General features: G+C 41.4%; 1 protein-coding gene across 2 annotated transcripts in view; it reads right to left on the bottom strand.

Annotated features, from left to right (window-relative positions):
* gosr1 (golgi SNAP receptor complex member 1) overlaps positions 1 to 17,007 on the bottom strand; it is a 28,352-nt gene that overhangs the window by 4,136 nt on the left and 7,209 nt on the right. For both annotated transcript variants that reach the window (XR_004569919.1, XM_034225653.1), the window contains 2 exons: positions 9,966 to 10,040; positions 680 to 709 (listed from right to left, as the gene is read on the bottom strand). Coding sequence is in view for 1 of the 2 variants with exons in the window: in XM_034225653.1 (XP_034081544.1) it covers positions 680 to 709; positions 9,966 to 10,040 (105 nt within the window). In the remaining variant the exon portion in view is untranslated. The remainder of the gene's footprint in view (positions 1 to 679; positions 710 to 9,965; positions 10,041 to 17,007) is intronic.

The following is a 17,007-nucleotide window of genomic DNA, read 5'->3' on the forward strand; positions in this document are numbered from 1 at the left end:
AGGAATAAGAAACAGAATTGCAAAGGTTTTCAAAAATGTGGAAAAAGATCAGAAAGGCTATAGAAAATGACAAGACTTTGGAGAAAATGAGCTCTTATAAAAAAGGGTAAGTAAGGAAACGGAATTTGAGAAATATAGACGAAATCCACAAATCAGCCCGCTGTCCAAGCCAAGCCCCAGGAAAACATAGTTTACGAGGTGCAGGGACTAGAAATGGAAAAGGCGATGGGTGGGAGAGAAAGCAGCCAGCAGGGATGGAGGGTAAATCCTACACAACATATTTGTGCATGTCTGCAGGGAGGGGAAGGAGCAGGGCTGGAGAGAGATGGATGGCATCTATAAATCAGAGAGGTGGGAGGACTTACTCTGGGCACGTGACAGCTTTGTTCAGTTTAATGCACACACGATATAAATGTGACCATCAGTTGCTGCACTTCCAAGGCTTTGATGTGTATAGAAAACTCTTTTAGTTGAATAATCCGTACAAACCATGTCTACAATTGGACTAAGAATACACGTTTATTCATATCATTTCGGCCACGTGGAACCACGGTAACAGGACCTGTCAGGCCATGTTAAGGTACATTGTACATTTGATTAGGATTCAGCAGGTAGGTAAGACAGTGGAGATGGGGTGTGGGAGCGGCCCCATATGTGGGAGACAGAGAGCAGGTCTTACCTTATCGTGTCATCCATCAGTCGGTCCGAACTATAGACAAAAAGTAGGAGAGGGCAGAGGAAGGAAAAAGAGAAAATCACAGGTTAGATATTGACATGAGGCAGGATAGCAAACCTTGGATGGTTATAAACATGATATGTGGGCAGTTATCAGTTTCAGACTGTAGGCAAACGATACTGAATCACAGTAACTGGTGAAACTCAGCTGAATTAAGTGTAATGTTGTGTGGGACTGGAACTCCTTTTCTTCCATCAATCAGATCAACTCTCAAATTGGGAATAACCACCAAGGCGGGCGGCAACAAAGCATGACTTAATTATAATCTTCTCACAAAGTGTAGTGTGGTGACATTTCTGTGTTCACAACAGCAGAGAGTATTATGTATTTAACAAGTGTGTGTGCAACTCAAAAAGCAGCAGATGTTAGACTTGTTTTATGGACAAAGCTAGATGGAGTCTCTTTTAAGCTCAGAATCAAAGAGGAATGTTTGCCATTGGTCTGGACTGAGTAGAGCCAGAGAGATCCTGGAGCAAAGAGAGGGATCCAGACACTGCTTTTGTCCTAGAGACCAAAGTGGAAGGCACACATCCACACACAAACAAACGCTCTCAGTGGTTCACTCCCTAATGGTATCAATTTGGGTTATGTTTCAGAGAACTAAACCAAACAAATAAAACCGTATTCATCAGGAAGTTGAGGCAGGTCATGCAGGAAGCTAATATTTGCCCTACTATTATACTTCAACAACAACAACGTCATTGTGTCCGGAGAAGCAATTCTATGCATTTCATATTTCCACATCCATTCAGTTGCACAACCTGATTGCCTTGCTTCGTATGTGCTTCCTGTGAAGCTCTTAGCGTCCTAATGTATCAAACCAGAGGAGCAGGAAGGGGGATCTCAAAGATTCCCGCTTTGATTTGATCCACAACAAACTCTTCCCAAACCACAAACATCTTCAACCTTTCCCAGAATCTTCTCTTTATACCTTTAGACCTACCGTGTCTAATCTCTACAAGCTACATAATTCACTAGTTTGGTGCTCAATCATAGAGATTGTTCTCAAAACTATGATCCATACTTCATGTCAGCTCCTGGTGACGTATACAAGTATCTTACTCCATAAGGGAATTATAAACAGCTTGCACAGCACCTGGAGCCTGAAATTGAAGCAGCAAAATATAATTCAGTCGTGATTGATTTGTAGCATTTACACCTGTGTCTATCCTACTGTGACATATCAAAATGTCTTCAGTCATTGTTTCGCATTCATCAAATGCTGGGAAGCTCTCAAAAAGGAGTTTAAAAGTTCCATGTTAGGAAAAATGAGAAGTCATTTTGTTATAGCGGAAAGGAGCACTACAATATTCAGAGAGTCCAAAAACAAATCAGTTAAACACAAGTCAATACTATTAGGAGATTTAAATAATTTTAACTATGACTGTAGGTCAGTATTGACCAACTGATTTTGCAGAAGAGACAATTTTCTGGGTTATATTAGTATAATGACTTTAAGCTTGGTCCTGCTAATGACCTGTAATGTTAGGGTCCTTCTCTCTCTACTGGAGGGCCCAATAGGACTGACCTCAACCAATAAACATTTAATTGTTTGATTTAAGTGCTGTAATCCCATATCCTCGCCCATCACACTGGACTGGAAACTGCACAGTGTGTGGGCTGGAAGGCCTTCGGTTGCTACTGCTCAAGTAAACTATTTGGCAGTAGTACGTAACACTGTCTAAGTAGCTCTGAATTGTTTTGTGAAATAGAAAGGTAACTGTCATTGTCTACATTGTTGCTGGATTGTATAATTATTTGTTTGTTTTACGTTTTTTTTCCTTTCTATGATTCTTTTCATGGCTCTGTTGTTTAAGTTATCTTGATAAGTATTTTTTGGTTTGGTTTTGCCTGTGTGGGCATGTGTGGAGGGAGGGAGTGGGGAGTGTAGTGAGTGTACTGCGATATTACAATTTAAATGAAATGGCATCAATTATTGTACACTATAATGAAATAAAAAGACGTATTACATTTTTTTAAATAACTGGCGCATAACTCCGGCTGGATGGTTTGCCATAACGAGATTGTGGGAGCAGCAACTGACATTTAAAACAATCTTACAAACCCATTGTGCTGAATTTGATTATTATGCACTTAAGATCAAGAAGTGCTCTAACAAAGGCTGAATGTCTTGACGAGACATAAATGACAGCTTAAGTAGAATGTGGTTAGGTAAAGGACAGACAGCCACATGACACCGGTCTTAAATGATGGAAGAAAAAACGTGATGGTGGACGGACAAACGACTGACAGAGAAAACTAAACCTTTAATCGTCTGTCTGCCGCCAGTGTAATCCTTATAAATCACGAGCTGTGAAGCAAAAGAGAGAGCGGCTGTGAGCTGAGGTGAGCTGTGATTTATGGAGATCTTATATGCAGAAGGAGACGGGCCAAAAGATGTATGCTTTGCTCCTTCCGTCGTCAAGCCACCGCAGTAGTGGTGAAATTGATTGTGCGATCACGTTCATGTCAATGTGGCCTTCTGTGGTTTCAGTGGGATCTTTCCGTTTCCCCTGGTCACTGCTGTTTTGCTGCAGTCATTATATCGCTCATTAGCTTCAAGCTAATTGCCTTTCTCAATGTGATGTATCAACCCACATGTTTCCATTCACGCTCAAGAATATAGAAACGTACAGACTCCGTCCATTCAGTAGTGCCTGATATTTTACCACTGGTTGTTGCAGTGATTCTCAGGCACCACTGCAAAGATGGTACACACGGCATCTATTGCACGTCTGTCCGTCCTGGGAGAGGGATCCCTCCTCTGTCGCTCTCCCTGAGGTTTCTCACATTTTTCCCTTTAAACTGTGGGTTTTCTCCGGAAGTTTTTCCTTGTACGATGTGAGGGTCTAAGGACAGAGGGTGTCGTATTGTCATACTGATATTCTGTACACACTGTGAAGTCCACTGAGACAAATGTAACATGTGTGATATTGGGCTATATAAATAAACATTGATAGAATGCTGCAGCTCGTGTACTAACCAGAGTTAGGAAAAGGGACCACATTACTCCTGTTCTGGCTGCCTTACACTGGCTCCCTATAGAACACAGGATAGAATTTTAAATTCTTCTTCTCGCCTACAAAGCCCTTAATGGGCAGGCGCCATCTTACCTTAAAGAATTCATTATACCCTACTGTCCTAATAGGGCATTGCGTTCCAAGAATGCAGGGTTGTTGGTTGTTCCTAGAGTCTCTAAAAGTACAATGGGAGCCAGAGCCTTTTCTTATCATTACATTACATTACATTACATGTTCCTTGTTAGACGCTTTTATCCAAAGCGACTTGCATACTCAATACTGTGGGCAATCCCCACAGGAGCAATTTGGGGTGAAGTGTCTTGCCCAGGGACACAATGACATGCTGACTGCAGTGGGTTTTGACCCCCTGATCCCAACACCAAGGCTCTAACCACTGCGCCACACGCCTCCCAGAAGGACGTCACTGGGTTATCAAGCTCCACATTTGTGGAATCAGCTTCCAGTTTGTGTTCGGGCGGCAGACACCCTATCCGTTTTTAAGAGTGCGCTTAAGACCTTCCTTTTTGATAAAGCTTATAGTTAGGGCTGATTAGATTCAGCCGCTAGTTTTGCTGATATAGGCTTAGTTTGTCGGGGGACATCTTACTTCTTCCTTCTCTCTGTCTATACCTGTGTACTCTCATGTTCCGATTAACCCAGCTTCCCCAAATGTCTTTCTTTTTGGTGTCTATATACGCCGGGATCCGGAGACATGGATGATCCTGCGGTCCTGTGTCCTGGATCGCGAGCCCTGGATCTTGAGTCGTGGCTGTGGTCCTGGATCATAGGTCCTGGATGGATATCCTCGTGGATTCATCTTCCTATTATACAAACATGCATTTCCAAACATTTGGACTACCTATGTTGCAAATGTATTATCTTTTCAATTTACACACGGCATCTATTGCACGTCTGTCCGTCCTGGGAGAGGGATCCCTCCTCTGTTGCTCTCCCTGAGGTTTCTCCCATTTTTCCCTTTAAACTGTGGGTTTTCTTCGGAAGTTTTTCCTTGTACGATGTGAGGGTCTAAGGACAGAGGGTGTGGTATTGTCATACTGATATTCTGTACAAACTGTGAAGTCCACTGAGACAAATGTAACATTTGTGATATTGGGCTATATAAATAAACATTGATTGATTGATTGAAGATGAATAGACGATCAAAAATGGTTCTGTGAAAGGATATGTTTTGCAGCAACCTCCTGAGATGAATGCTCTGTCATGTTGGCTTTTAGAGCAATGTGAGGCAACTATACAATCAGCCAGGTAAACTGAAACATTAATTACTTTGCCTAGGAAACCGTGTAGCGAATCTTGGCAACATTTGTAGAAAGCAAACTGCATCAGCAAAGAGGAAAAGTGGTCATAAATCAAAGCTCGGTGTTACATAGTCAGCACACTTCACAAATTGTCAGATTCGAGGAGGATCTTTACAGTAACGCTGCCATTCACCAACCATGGCCGAGGAGAATAGCACTGGGGGAAGCAAGACAGACTCTTTGAAATTGGTTTCATCACGGTAGAGAGCATCTTTCCTGCATTTTGTTGTAGACATTTGTAAATGTAGCTGCTAAGGGAGAGAACATTGTGCAAATGCCGGGCTCTTTGGCAAATACAACACCTAGCAAGCAGAATACATTCAGTACATAACAGCGAGCAGCAAAACACTACAATCATAATGTCTGTACTGGAACATAAACACGTGAGGGCATGGATATGGTAGATGAACTCTGTAAAAGCTCTCTTTTAGGTGTTTAGGCACATCTAATTTAAGGAGCAGTTTGATATAACCAGCTGGAAACAAAGCACTCAAATGAATTGACCTAAGACATGGCATTGTATTGCTCTTTTTGCTTGCTTCAGTGTTCTGCTCATTTCATTTCATTTCAGTGAACAATCTCCACTACGTATCTGAGCAAGCTTTAAGCAGGTGGACATTGAGCACTGTTCTATCCACTCCACCATAAAAGATAACTTAAAAATGCCCATTTTGTATTGTTTTCTTGTTAGCGAGCTGCTACTTTGTAACTGCACCCTGTTGATAGCCAAGGATGGCTATAAGATAAAACATGAAATGTCCACATTTAAATCGAAGAGTAAGAAAGTCTTCATCATATTCAAGCCAATGTTTGTCAGTTTTAAAGTAGGTGTGGACAAGTGAATGTGCCTCACTTCACACCGACACCATTGCTGTGTCAAAAGAAATTCCTCCGTTTGCCAGGAAGTCCCGATAGCATTGACCACTACCATTAGAGCATTTCCTGCATGAACTTTTAATGGACCTCCCTCCCTCTAGTTTATTCATGAGCTCTGACCGTTATGGCAGAGAGAGATGGAAAAACAGATACAAGGAGAGAGAATAAGGTAAAGATGAGGCAAACTCACAAACCAGTAGCCCTAAAAACGGTTCAAGTTCGCTTACACTATTAGTAACACTTACGGAAATATAAAAAGTGACCCATCTCTGACCCTAACATGTATAGCGCAGGCTGCTGCTACCCACCTCATATTATCGTCTCCCTTCCTTTAACAGTAGTTTCTGCGCTTGCCAGGGTCACACAGCGAGCTGCGACATCAAGTTGAAAAAGTTGAATCATCGTAAACTCTGAATGCGGTGCCAAATAGCTGCGTGCCTTCACTAGAGGCAGCAGCCGTCCCTGTCCTTGGCAGCGGCTTCTCGCTGTCTAAAAGCTCCTAAAGTTTCACTCTTATTCACCAAAAATAGCTCCAGACACTTCAGTGTGAATATTTAATACTAAGAATGTTTGAAAGTCTTTCTAGATACAAACACATCGCTCAAGTGCACATAGGGACTAATGCTTATTATTGTATTTGATTAAAAGAGAGAATCCCAGATTGTCAGAATGCATTAAAAGCATTTGGACTTAAACCTCTGATCTCTATGGAGGATCCATGCTCTGCCTTCAGTTAGACTTCAGACAGTTTCTCTGGCCACCAACACATGTTACTCCCTTTCTCTGAAGACCCTGTTTCATGGCTCCAACAGGATCAATCAAGCGTAACTCGATCCTCATCGCCAGTCTTCTCCTTGCCCCCCCCCCATCTTTGTCTATGGTCTGGGGAAGCCCTTTAATATGGGTTGTGGCAAGATCATGTCATTGTCGATATCCTGATCAATTGTGCTGGATTGGCACAAGGGCTTAAGTGCTGGGAATGCAGGTCGCTGCAAGAAGCCAGAGGAGGTTCAACATGCGTCCCTGGCAAACCCTGTTCTCATTTGATGTTGCCATTTCGTCATTAAAATTCAGTATGGCAATTTGGAAAAAAATTAGGAAGGAGGAGAAGGTTCCTCCGCCCTCTCAAGCCAATATGTGAGATACAAAGCGTGATATGAGCAACCATTGGGTTGCTCGATTATGGCAAAAATCATAATCTCGATTATTTGGGTCAATAATTGTAATTGCGATTATTAAATGCAATTATTCATTGACTTAGGAAAACATCCATTTATTGGAGAAAACAAATTTGAACATTATGTTTTTAACAGTTGATTACCCTGAGCTTTAAGTATAATTCAACTGAAAAACAAAAAAAAAGTAATAATAAAAAAATAATCGTTGTTTTTGTAATCGTTGCAAGCCATAATCGTAATCGCAATTAAAATACGATTAATTGAGCAGCCCTAGCAACCATATGACCGTATTTCTCAGGGCAACTCCCTAAACATGAATCCATGAGGGTGTTCACTTTCCTAGTAGTTTCATAAGTGAGCATCACAATGCAGCTTCACACAACGGAGTGTCTATGTGCCTCTTAAACGCCCCTGTGCAGCTACACTGAAAGAATGCTACTGCAATTAAATGTCATTAATACATTCACTTAAAGTGGAAGTGGTCTGTAACTACATCAATCTGTTGGAAAATTATTTCCTGGGAGTGCTAAACTCCAACTCAGTGCATCTTTCAATATCTTGTAAAAGGTTGTATCTTCCCATCACTAATGGGTAACTACACCAGGCACCAATTTCTGCACCATCAGCTTTCTATCAGCATACGCTACAGATCCCTCTTCACGTTACTGCCAGAAGGCAAAGCAGCTGTTTTAGGGACGGGGACATTATTTAAGCCCCTGTCACACTGTCCCGAAATGTACACCCGATGGACACACGAATATTGAATTGTGAATTTCGCACGAAGATGGCCCCGAACCACACACAAAGGCAACATTTACATTACATTTAAGACATACAACTGCAACGAAAGTAACACAAACAATTATGTTACAGTACTATGATACTGTACTGATATTTTCAGACTTTGTTCTTTACTTTCTCACGTCTTTATATGTAGAAGATATTACAACAACTTCCTGTCAACTCGCCTTCAAAATAATATATTATATCCTTTTCAGTTTCACAGAACACAAATTGGATTATTTACATAATATGTTTACATGATTTTGTTGTGCAATAAAACAACCAGATGGACACACGATAAAGGAAATGTTCAAATTCGGCTCTGATCGTAGCAACATCGGGCCATTCGTGAGGGCATCTTAAGCCTTCGTATGACCGCCGGTGGAGTTTCTCAGGCTCCGGCAGCAACTTCGTGAGCAGTGGCAAAATCTTTGGCATGCCAAAAAATAGCCGAAGGACCTTGCAAAGGTTCATTTTCGTGTTGAATTCGTGTGTCAATTTTGCCCTTCGTAAGGCCATCGTTAGGGCATCTTGTTATTATCGGTGCCATCGGGCATTCGCCACGATCAGAGTGAGGGTGAATGCACCGATGATAACACGAAGATGACACGATTTGACAAGATGCCCTCACGAGTGCCTTACGAAGTTGCCGCTCACGAAGTTGCTGCCGGAGCCTGAGAAACTCCAACGGCGGTCATACGATGGCTTAAGATGCCCTCACGAATGGCCCGATGTTGCTACGATCACAGCCGAATTTGAACATTTCCTTTATCGTGTGTCCATCGGGTGTCAATTTCGGGACAGTGTGACAGGGGCTTTAACGGATTCAGATGAAAATGTTGATATATTAAATTTGAATCATTTCAGAATAAAGTTTCAGCCATGGAATAAATAAATAACAAGGAACTAAAGATTGAAACAAAAAAAACTGCCATGTCATTGCAAGGTGGTCTTCTAGCTATGTTTTAATTGCTTTTTAAAGTAGATGTTTGGTTTACTCCCTGTATATGAGTCACTCTATAAACCCATTTTCATTTGATAAATTGAAGAATAAACATTAGCCTTGTCAGAGCAGATGAAGCCAGCTTTGAAATGAATTGAGGTTATTGATAGGGAGGTATTATTCCTTTGAGAGGTTGAAAGAGGAAACAAACAGGATGAATCTATCAGACTGCTTTGTATTTGCTAGGTTGTAATTATCAAATGGGATCATAAAGTTGACATTTCAGAAGCTTTTCTGCGTTTTCTTTGGGTTGCGTGTGTATGTGTGCCCTGCTGACATCTCATTTTTCTTTCCACACAGGTTTCCTCTCACACACAGGTACACACATACAGGTTTCACAAACTTTGCTACCTCATGCAGTTCTGCAGTGCTGGAGTCAGCCAAATGATAGTAGGACACTAACGAGGTTGTTGGCAGATCATAGTGTGACCTACTGTGTCAGTATACAGGGTATGCCTAACTAAGCTTTAACATATAAAAAGGTATGCAATAAGGTAGAAAACGTGTTAGCTTAGCATCACATGGTGTGGCAATAAAGTAACCCTCCCAAACAATTGCATCTACTGTAAAGCCGTCTCTTCCTATATATTCTTCATCGGGACATTAATTAAAGCACAAATGTGTTTTCTCTCCACTAGCCAGGAAAGCACTCAAAGCCTACCAACATTTTCTCTATCCTGAAGTATACAACAAACTCTAGATTAATGAGGGCGAGATCCTGAAAAAGAAGCTCCCCATCTGCTAGAGAGCATCTGTGAGAGTAAAGGTATAACGAGCTAAAGCACTAAAGGGTGTCAGATCTTAACAAAGCAAGCATCAGTAACAGCAATGATTTCCGGTGTTACTCCAAATGGTTTTGCTGTACCATCAAGATGAGTTATCCCAGCTTTGATTTCTGCGATGCTCAGGCTCTTTCTTCACCAGGAAAGACTGTAAAGCTCTATGGTGGCTATAGCTCACTTCTAACTGCTAAACATTTGTAATTAAAAAGTTGAAATGTTCATCTCTTCAAATTGTTTGGATACAGCAAAGAGAGGTGATGGGACTCACTTTCTCAGATGCTCGTGCTCCTTTAGGAACAGCTCTGTTCTTCTGTTGTTGACCCCGGAGCCACTCTTGTATGTCCTAAAAAGGGAATGCAGACACTTCGGTTAAAACAACAGTCACTTTTGATAAGGTCACATATCAAAGAAAACTTTGCAACAATTTAGTCTCATTTCTGACATGTCAACCAACGTTAGAATGGCAATTCTCAGCATTCAGCCCATGACAACGTTACAGTATATCATCCAAGTCAAATGTGAACTCATGTAAAAACATGCTTACATTTAGCCGACAGTAAACAGCCTTTAGCGTGAAGTTTTGACTGTTCAGATCAGTGGACCTTGGAATCAGTCGCTAAGAGAAATACATTTCCATATTTCACCCCATTTAGTTTTTCATCACCACCTCAGCATTTTCTTTCCTCCATCCACAGTCAAAAGATCAAGGGGTAAAAATAGTTTATTTTTGCAAAGTGTGTCTATGCCAGCTTTTTCAATTTGCCTGTCTCACTAGCATTAGAGACCTGCCTGCAGTGTGAAAGTAGTGCTCATCTTAGTGGTGAAGCTTTAACGGAATACGTACACACAAACACTGGTTGCTCCCTGGGACTGCTTATTATTTGACTCTTCATTGATATATTTAATCTGATCCACTGACAAAAGGGACAGATTTTTATCGAATAGCAGTCGGCGCCAATGCTGCTGCCTTTACTGCTTAAAGGTGGGGTAGGTAAGTTTGAGAAACCGGCTCGAGATACACTTTTTGTTATATTCCATGGAATGCTCTTAACATCCCGATAGCAATGAATATCTTAAGTGCTTTGACAAAAAATCTATAACAAAATTTATTCTGTGGAAGCCGTAGTACTGTAAAAAGCACGACCAATCATTTTTGCCGGCCCGGCTAAAATAACTGGATGGCCTACCTGCCTGTCAGCCTTCCTTCTGTGCACAAACTTATCTCGTGCCCTCATTGGTCATGTGCACGTTCGTGTGTGTTGGAGGAGGGGCTCTGGAAGGAAGTGGAAGATTTTTTCCGGCTGTGTATTTTCAAATTCTAGCGCACTCGAGCTGGTTTCTCCAAAATGACCTACCCCACCTTTAACGGAAAAAGCTCTTCCATTTAACTCGGATATCCCGAGCTGGGAATGACGTCACAGCCGAGTTCACTAGGTCTGAGTAGATAGTCAGAAACCTGTAAGCTTTGTTGGCTGAACCAGTTGATAACCACTATTATTATTACACCCCAGTATTCTTTGCAGATACAAACCCTAGGGTGACAAAGTTGTACAGTACTGTGTGTATGACTGATTTAATGAGGCACAAAAACATCAAGTGAGTTTGTAGTAAAAAGAAAATATATATCACAGATCTGCATGCCAGAAAAAAAGCTAAAAAAGCCTGGAGAGAGGTAAAGAGCGGAAGGAGAAGCCCGGCCTGACTTTATCCATGCAAGACATTATCTAAATGACATTATCTATGTAAGAGACCCCTGATTCCATTTGATAGCCCCATACAATCTCGGGTTAATAAAAGAGCAGAAATAAAAGAACTGTGCTCTATTCCTAAGCTATCTGGTAGCAAAGCAAAGTTAATGGGCGGGTTGTTATACCACCAACAGAGCAAACACATCACACCCATTCTCTTTAGCTTAATGCACCACTCGCCACCAGCACCGCTGAACAGCTGACTCCCAGTGCTCTCCGGGGTTTCTGGTCGTTTAACACAGCCCCACCCTCCTGTTGGGCGATAAAGAGCAGAGGAGGAGGCGGAACTGTGAAACATAATGCACACTTACCATAAACATCCTTCCCCACCCAGAAGTCCAAGAACAAAATGTGCCTACTTCATGCCAAGTGCGCCATCCAAAGTCGGTGCACACACAACACACTCCACACTGACTTGAGCCCAATCTGGCCCCCCCCCCCCCAGCAAAGCCTTTGTGAGGCTGGATCTGCCTTCACTGACAGCTAGCTTCATCACTCCAGCAAGGCCTTTTAAAAGGGCACTCGTGTAAATCCCAAGCAAGCGGTCATTGTTGTTGCTGACATTTAGAATCAAAGCAGGAGAAGAGGAAGCATGACGTCTGGGCTCCGCTCTGCTACAAGTCACTGTTATGAATGGTGCAGCTGCGTGTGGGCGCGTGCACAAGTGTATGTTTCGCTGACAGTCTCCAAGCATAGTGAAAGATATCGACACCGCTTTTGACAAAATGACATATTGCTCATTCTCTTGCATAACTGAGACAGTGTGCACTATTTATTTTAATCAGTATTGATTTTTTGTGTGTGCAGTATAAACAACCTTGATCTAAACAATCTACAGTTAACAGCGTCCTGGCTGGGTTTACTCCATGCCCAAGATCTCTACTGCCCTCTACCTGACGAAAGGGTAACAAAAAGGACAAAAAGCTCAGCTGTAGCAGAAACATTGATCGATGTATCAATGGCATTAAAACACCTACATTTCAGAAATAATTGATATTACCAATTTGCTCTCGTAACACAACTCAATTCACAATATACTACTATCAGAATCAGAATCAGGTTTATTGCCAGGTAGGTTCACACATACGAGGAATTTGATCTGATGTCATCGTGCATACATCAACTATAAAACAAAAAATCTCCATATAAAACAAAAAATCTTTAAGGACACTGTAATAAAATAAAGCAGTAATTTACAGCGAAATGGAATGCAATGAGTTGTAGAATATAAAATATGAAATAAGAATATGTGCAGTAAGCAGTATTTGAGTCTACGTTGTGTCAGTGGGGGGGCCGGGCCTTGTTTAAGAGGCCGGTAGCGGAGGGGAAGAAACTGTTCAGGTGGCGAGAGGTCTTGGTCCTGATTGAGCGCAGCCTCCTGCCAGAGGGGAGGGGGGTGAACAGTTTGTGTCCAGGGTGGCAGGGGTCGGCCACTATGTGACGAACCTTGACTATCTACCTTACACGCAACATTATAATAATAATAATAATAATACATTTTAATTATATAGCACTTTTCCTGGTGCTCAAAGCGCTTAAGTCGTCATTATGGTGCACGTTTTAAACTAAGTTGAAACAAAACAATCTCAGGCTTACTGGGTCATTGCTTCTGTGATGTGAATGTTTGAAGTCATTATTTTTCTGACTGCAATCTTTTTCTGTTTTGGACAACACTACAGAGTAAACTTGGATAAAGATGTGATCATTGATTTGTTTTTCTCTGAAAAGATCAGATTGAAATGTGTTATTGATACCAAGTGAGCCTCACAAGCAGCATCGCAGTTCAACAGAGCAAGTCTTAGAATATAATAAGCTAACCCCCCAGCTGTCCAGGATCAATTGCCGTCATATATTCTCAAGCTATAGAGCAACCATATCACTTTCCCATGCTCCATCAGCAAAGGTCAATGAGGAAGTAATGGGCAAATTGCTCTTTAAAGGAAATTGTTTTATGTAAAGCATGACTCGGCATCTTATTGTGCTGTGCCACAACACAAGCGGTTGTAATTCCCCTACCTGTAGGCACAGACAGTTCCCTCATTAGCAGCTCCAGAGCACATTATTCATCGTTAACCTGAGCAATGGGTCAACAACACTGGCTCATTTGTATGCATTAGATTCATCAGGAGTCCGCCTATTAGCAGGGTCAGCGGCTCTCCCTGGTAATGTGATTTAATGGGAATATCGAGGAAACTGTTGCATGTAGTGCTGACCTCACTGGATGGTACTAACAGGGTAGATGTTCAGCTAATATGTGATCGCTAATGTGCATCATGAATTCTAATTATCATTAGACATTAAAGGCTTGGTGGGCTATTGATACAATTAGTTTAATAATAGGGTAACTTGAAGAACACAATTAGGCCTGAAATAGGAGATAATGCACTTTCACAACAAATGATGTAATGGTTGATGTATAAAGAAAGAGAACCATTGAGGGGAAAGAGTGTTCCTCTTCAACAACACTTTGTTCATCATCTTCTTCCTCATTATAAAATTGGACCATTGTACTTGAACAAACAGCAAATTCATTGCATTGCATTAAGTAGCATCATGCCAATACATGCTGCATTATCTATAAGAAACATGAAGGCAGCCTGCACAGTCAGTAGTTAGTTATATGTCCTCAAATCCAATGTATACAAGTCTATAGCCTTTTTCAAACCAAGTTCCAGGTCATTGATATACATCAAAATTAGGGCTGTCAGTCGATTAAAATATTTAATCGCGATTAATATATTTAAATCGCATGATTGTCCATAGTTAATCGCACATTTTTTATCTGTTCTAAATGTACCTTAGAGGAATATTTTTCAAGTTTTTAATACTCTTATCAACATATGAGTGGACAAATATGCTTTATGCAAATGTTATTATCATTTGAACAATGACAAATTCTCATGAATATTAAACAACAACCTCTGAACATTACAAATATTTGCCTCAATTCAACCTGGAACCTCTCTCATTCAATAATACAATACAAAGTGTGTGTGTGTGTGTGTGTGTGTGTGTGTGTGTGTGTGTGTGTGTGTGTGTGTGTGTGTGTGTGTGTGTGTGTGTGTGTGTGTGTGTGTGTGTGTGTGTGTGTGTGTGTGTGTGTGTGTGTGTGTGTGTGTGATCGTTGGAGCTATGTGCAGCTCAAGGCATATGCTCGAACGGGAGCTGCCTGGACGCTAGGGCTGTGCGATTATGGCAAAAATCATAATCACGATTATTTGGGTCAATAATTGATCTCACGATTATTTTGACGATTATTCATTGATCATTTATTGAACTTTAAAACAAATAATATTTTACCAATAAACAAGATCAATAAATGTGTTGGAGCGCACTTCCAAAACCATACTAAACATATATTAATATGATAAATAAAAATAAATTAGACCAAAATAAATTAAATCCAATATGTTGCAGTGCACTGTCACAACCTACTGAAAACTCCTTAACATATAGCCAACATTTTGGTAAAACGTATTCAACATATTCCACTCAGTTAAACGTTGAAGGCTGGCCAACCGTCATGGTCCAGAAGTAACAGGAAATAAATGTTGAACTACAATTTAAGACCAAATAAAAAAAATTAGGCCACCATGGCAAATGCTGGTGGGGCTGCTCATGTCATCTCTTAAAGATTTTTTGCAAGAAACACCAGCCTGTTGACATGGTCTAGTTTCAGAGATGAGCGCAGGCAGGTGACGATATTGCCACCTGTACTGAAGACCCTCTCTGAAGAGGAACTTGTGGCAGTGCTGCCACATATGACACAGGGAAAAAAGAAAAGACTCTGAAGAACCCTTTCTTTGCCATTATATAAAAATAGTGTTGCTACAAAAGTATAAATTAGGCTTACAACTCCACTCAGATCTGAAGCTACACAGGAATCTGCTGCCAACGTGCAATAAAAAAGACAACATGAATAGAATCAAACCCTTTTTTGTTGCATTTTATTAGAGTATAAAAATAAATGCCTTTAAAAAATAGGATGCAAGCAACACTAGTTTCTTAACCTGAATTGATAATAGACTATAATCAATTTAAACAGAACAGATCTTAATGTTTGCATTCTTATACCATTGTGTACAATAATTATAATGAATAAGTTCAAACAAACTTACAGCTGATTAATAACGGTATCTAACTTGAGTTTTTATTATATCAAAAACCTGTTGAAATGCTGCTGTTATTTTTACAGTCCCCAAAAAGCGCGTCGGCAGCCTCCAGGAATGCTTCTTTCACAACTTCGCCATCTTTGAAAGACTTCATGTGTTTGGCAAGAACGTGACTGACACGATAAGATGCTATGCCTATGGTAGCAGCCTAGCTCTTGTTGTTGGGCCTGGTGAAAATGGACTGCTGTGCATTTAGCTGTCCTTTCAGGCCCCTCCCCTTTTGGAGCGTAGGGCAGAATTAGGAGGGAATTCCGTCTCGTAGCGTTTGTGCACTGTTTTGAAATGCCGCTCCTAAATGACCCTTCTTCGATAAAGCCACGCTCGCATTGCAGATGAGACAGATGGACTTTGAATTGGAATAGATACAAAAATAATCATCCTCCCACTCGGAGTGAAAATTATATATTTTGGGCTTTTTTGCTTCTGCCATAATTGCGGTCTTGTGTGTGTGCGGACTGTCACTGCACTGCCCACTGCCCAGCCGGCCAATCACAAAGCTTTGATGCGTTCAAGTGCATTATTCTGGCACGGGAAGATTATGTTACAGGACATTAACGATAAAACAGAATATTGTTGTTCTATTTTTAGACACATCTCGCGATCGACTGGGAATCTCCCCGCGACCCTTCTTTTTAACGAGTTGCTGCTCTTGTTCTGACATCTTCGCTCGCGCTGAACACATGTCACTCCCACGTGGCCGAGTGGGCTTTTAGGGAGGGGCGAAAGCACACCCAGCAAAATAATCGTATTTTGTCAATTATGCTGTTTTCATAATCGTCACAAGCCATAATCGTAATCGCGATTAAAATACGATTAATTGCACAGCCCTACTGGACGCTGAAATCATGTTGCGCACTATCCGTGCTGAGTGTGCTGACTTTTCGTACAATGTCCCACTGTCTGGCTTCCTGCATAAAGTCAAGTGCTCGGCGCAGTTGTCGGCGAAATGTCGCTCCTCTGTTTTCATTGAAACAGCTCCTTATATCCGTTAGCGCAGCTAGCTAGCACCAGATGCTAACAACAACAATACACCACACGTAAGGTCTCTCTCTCGCTCACTCGCGCCACACATACACACACACACCCTCCCGGTCCTCCCGATGGCCAGTCGGTGCCTGCCGGTGAGCGTGGAAGTGCGTTATTAACGCGTTAACTTGACAGCCCTAATCAAAATACATCATCAGCAGACTCATGTGATTAGTTTTGCATTTACAACATAGCCATAAGGGTTTGTCTCAAATGTTCCGAGGTGGGAAATTTGCAGAACAGAATTCCCTGAAAATCAATCCCTGCTCCGATTCACTCATGACCGCACACAGGAAATGTTCCTGGATATCGATAGACTGCATGAGGGAAAGGGAATTGTGATTACACCGGTGTAACATTTTAC

This window comes from Gymnodraco acuticeps, unplaced genomic scaffold (genome assembly GCF_902827175.1).
Source record: "Gymnodraco acuticeps unplaced genomic scaffold, fGymAcu1.1, whole genome shotgun sequence".
In the NCBI taxonomy this organism is placed as follows: domain Eukaryota; kingdom Metazoa; phylum Chordata; class Actinopteri; order Perciformes; family Bathydraconidae; genus Gymnodraco; species Gymnodraco acuticeps.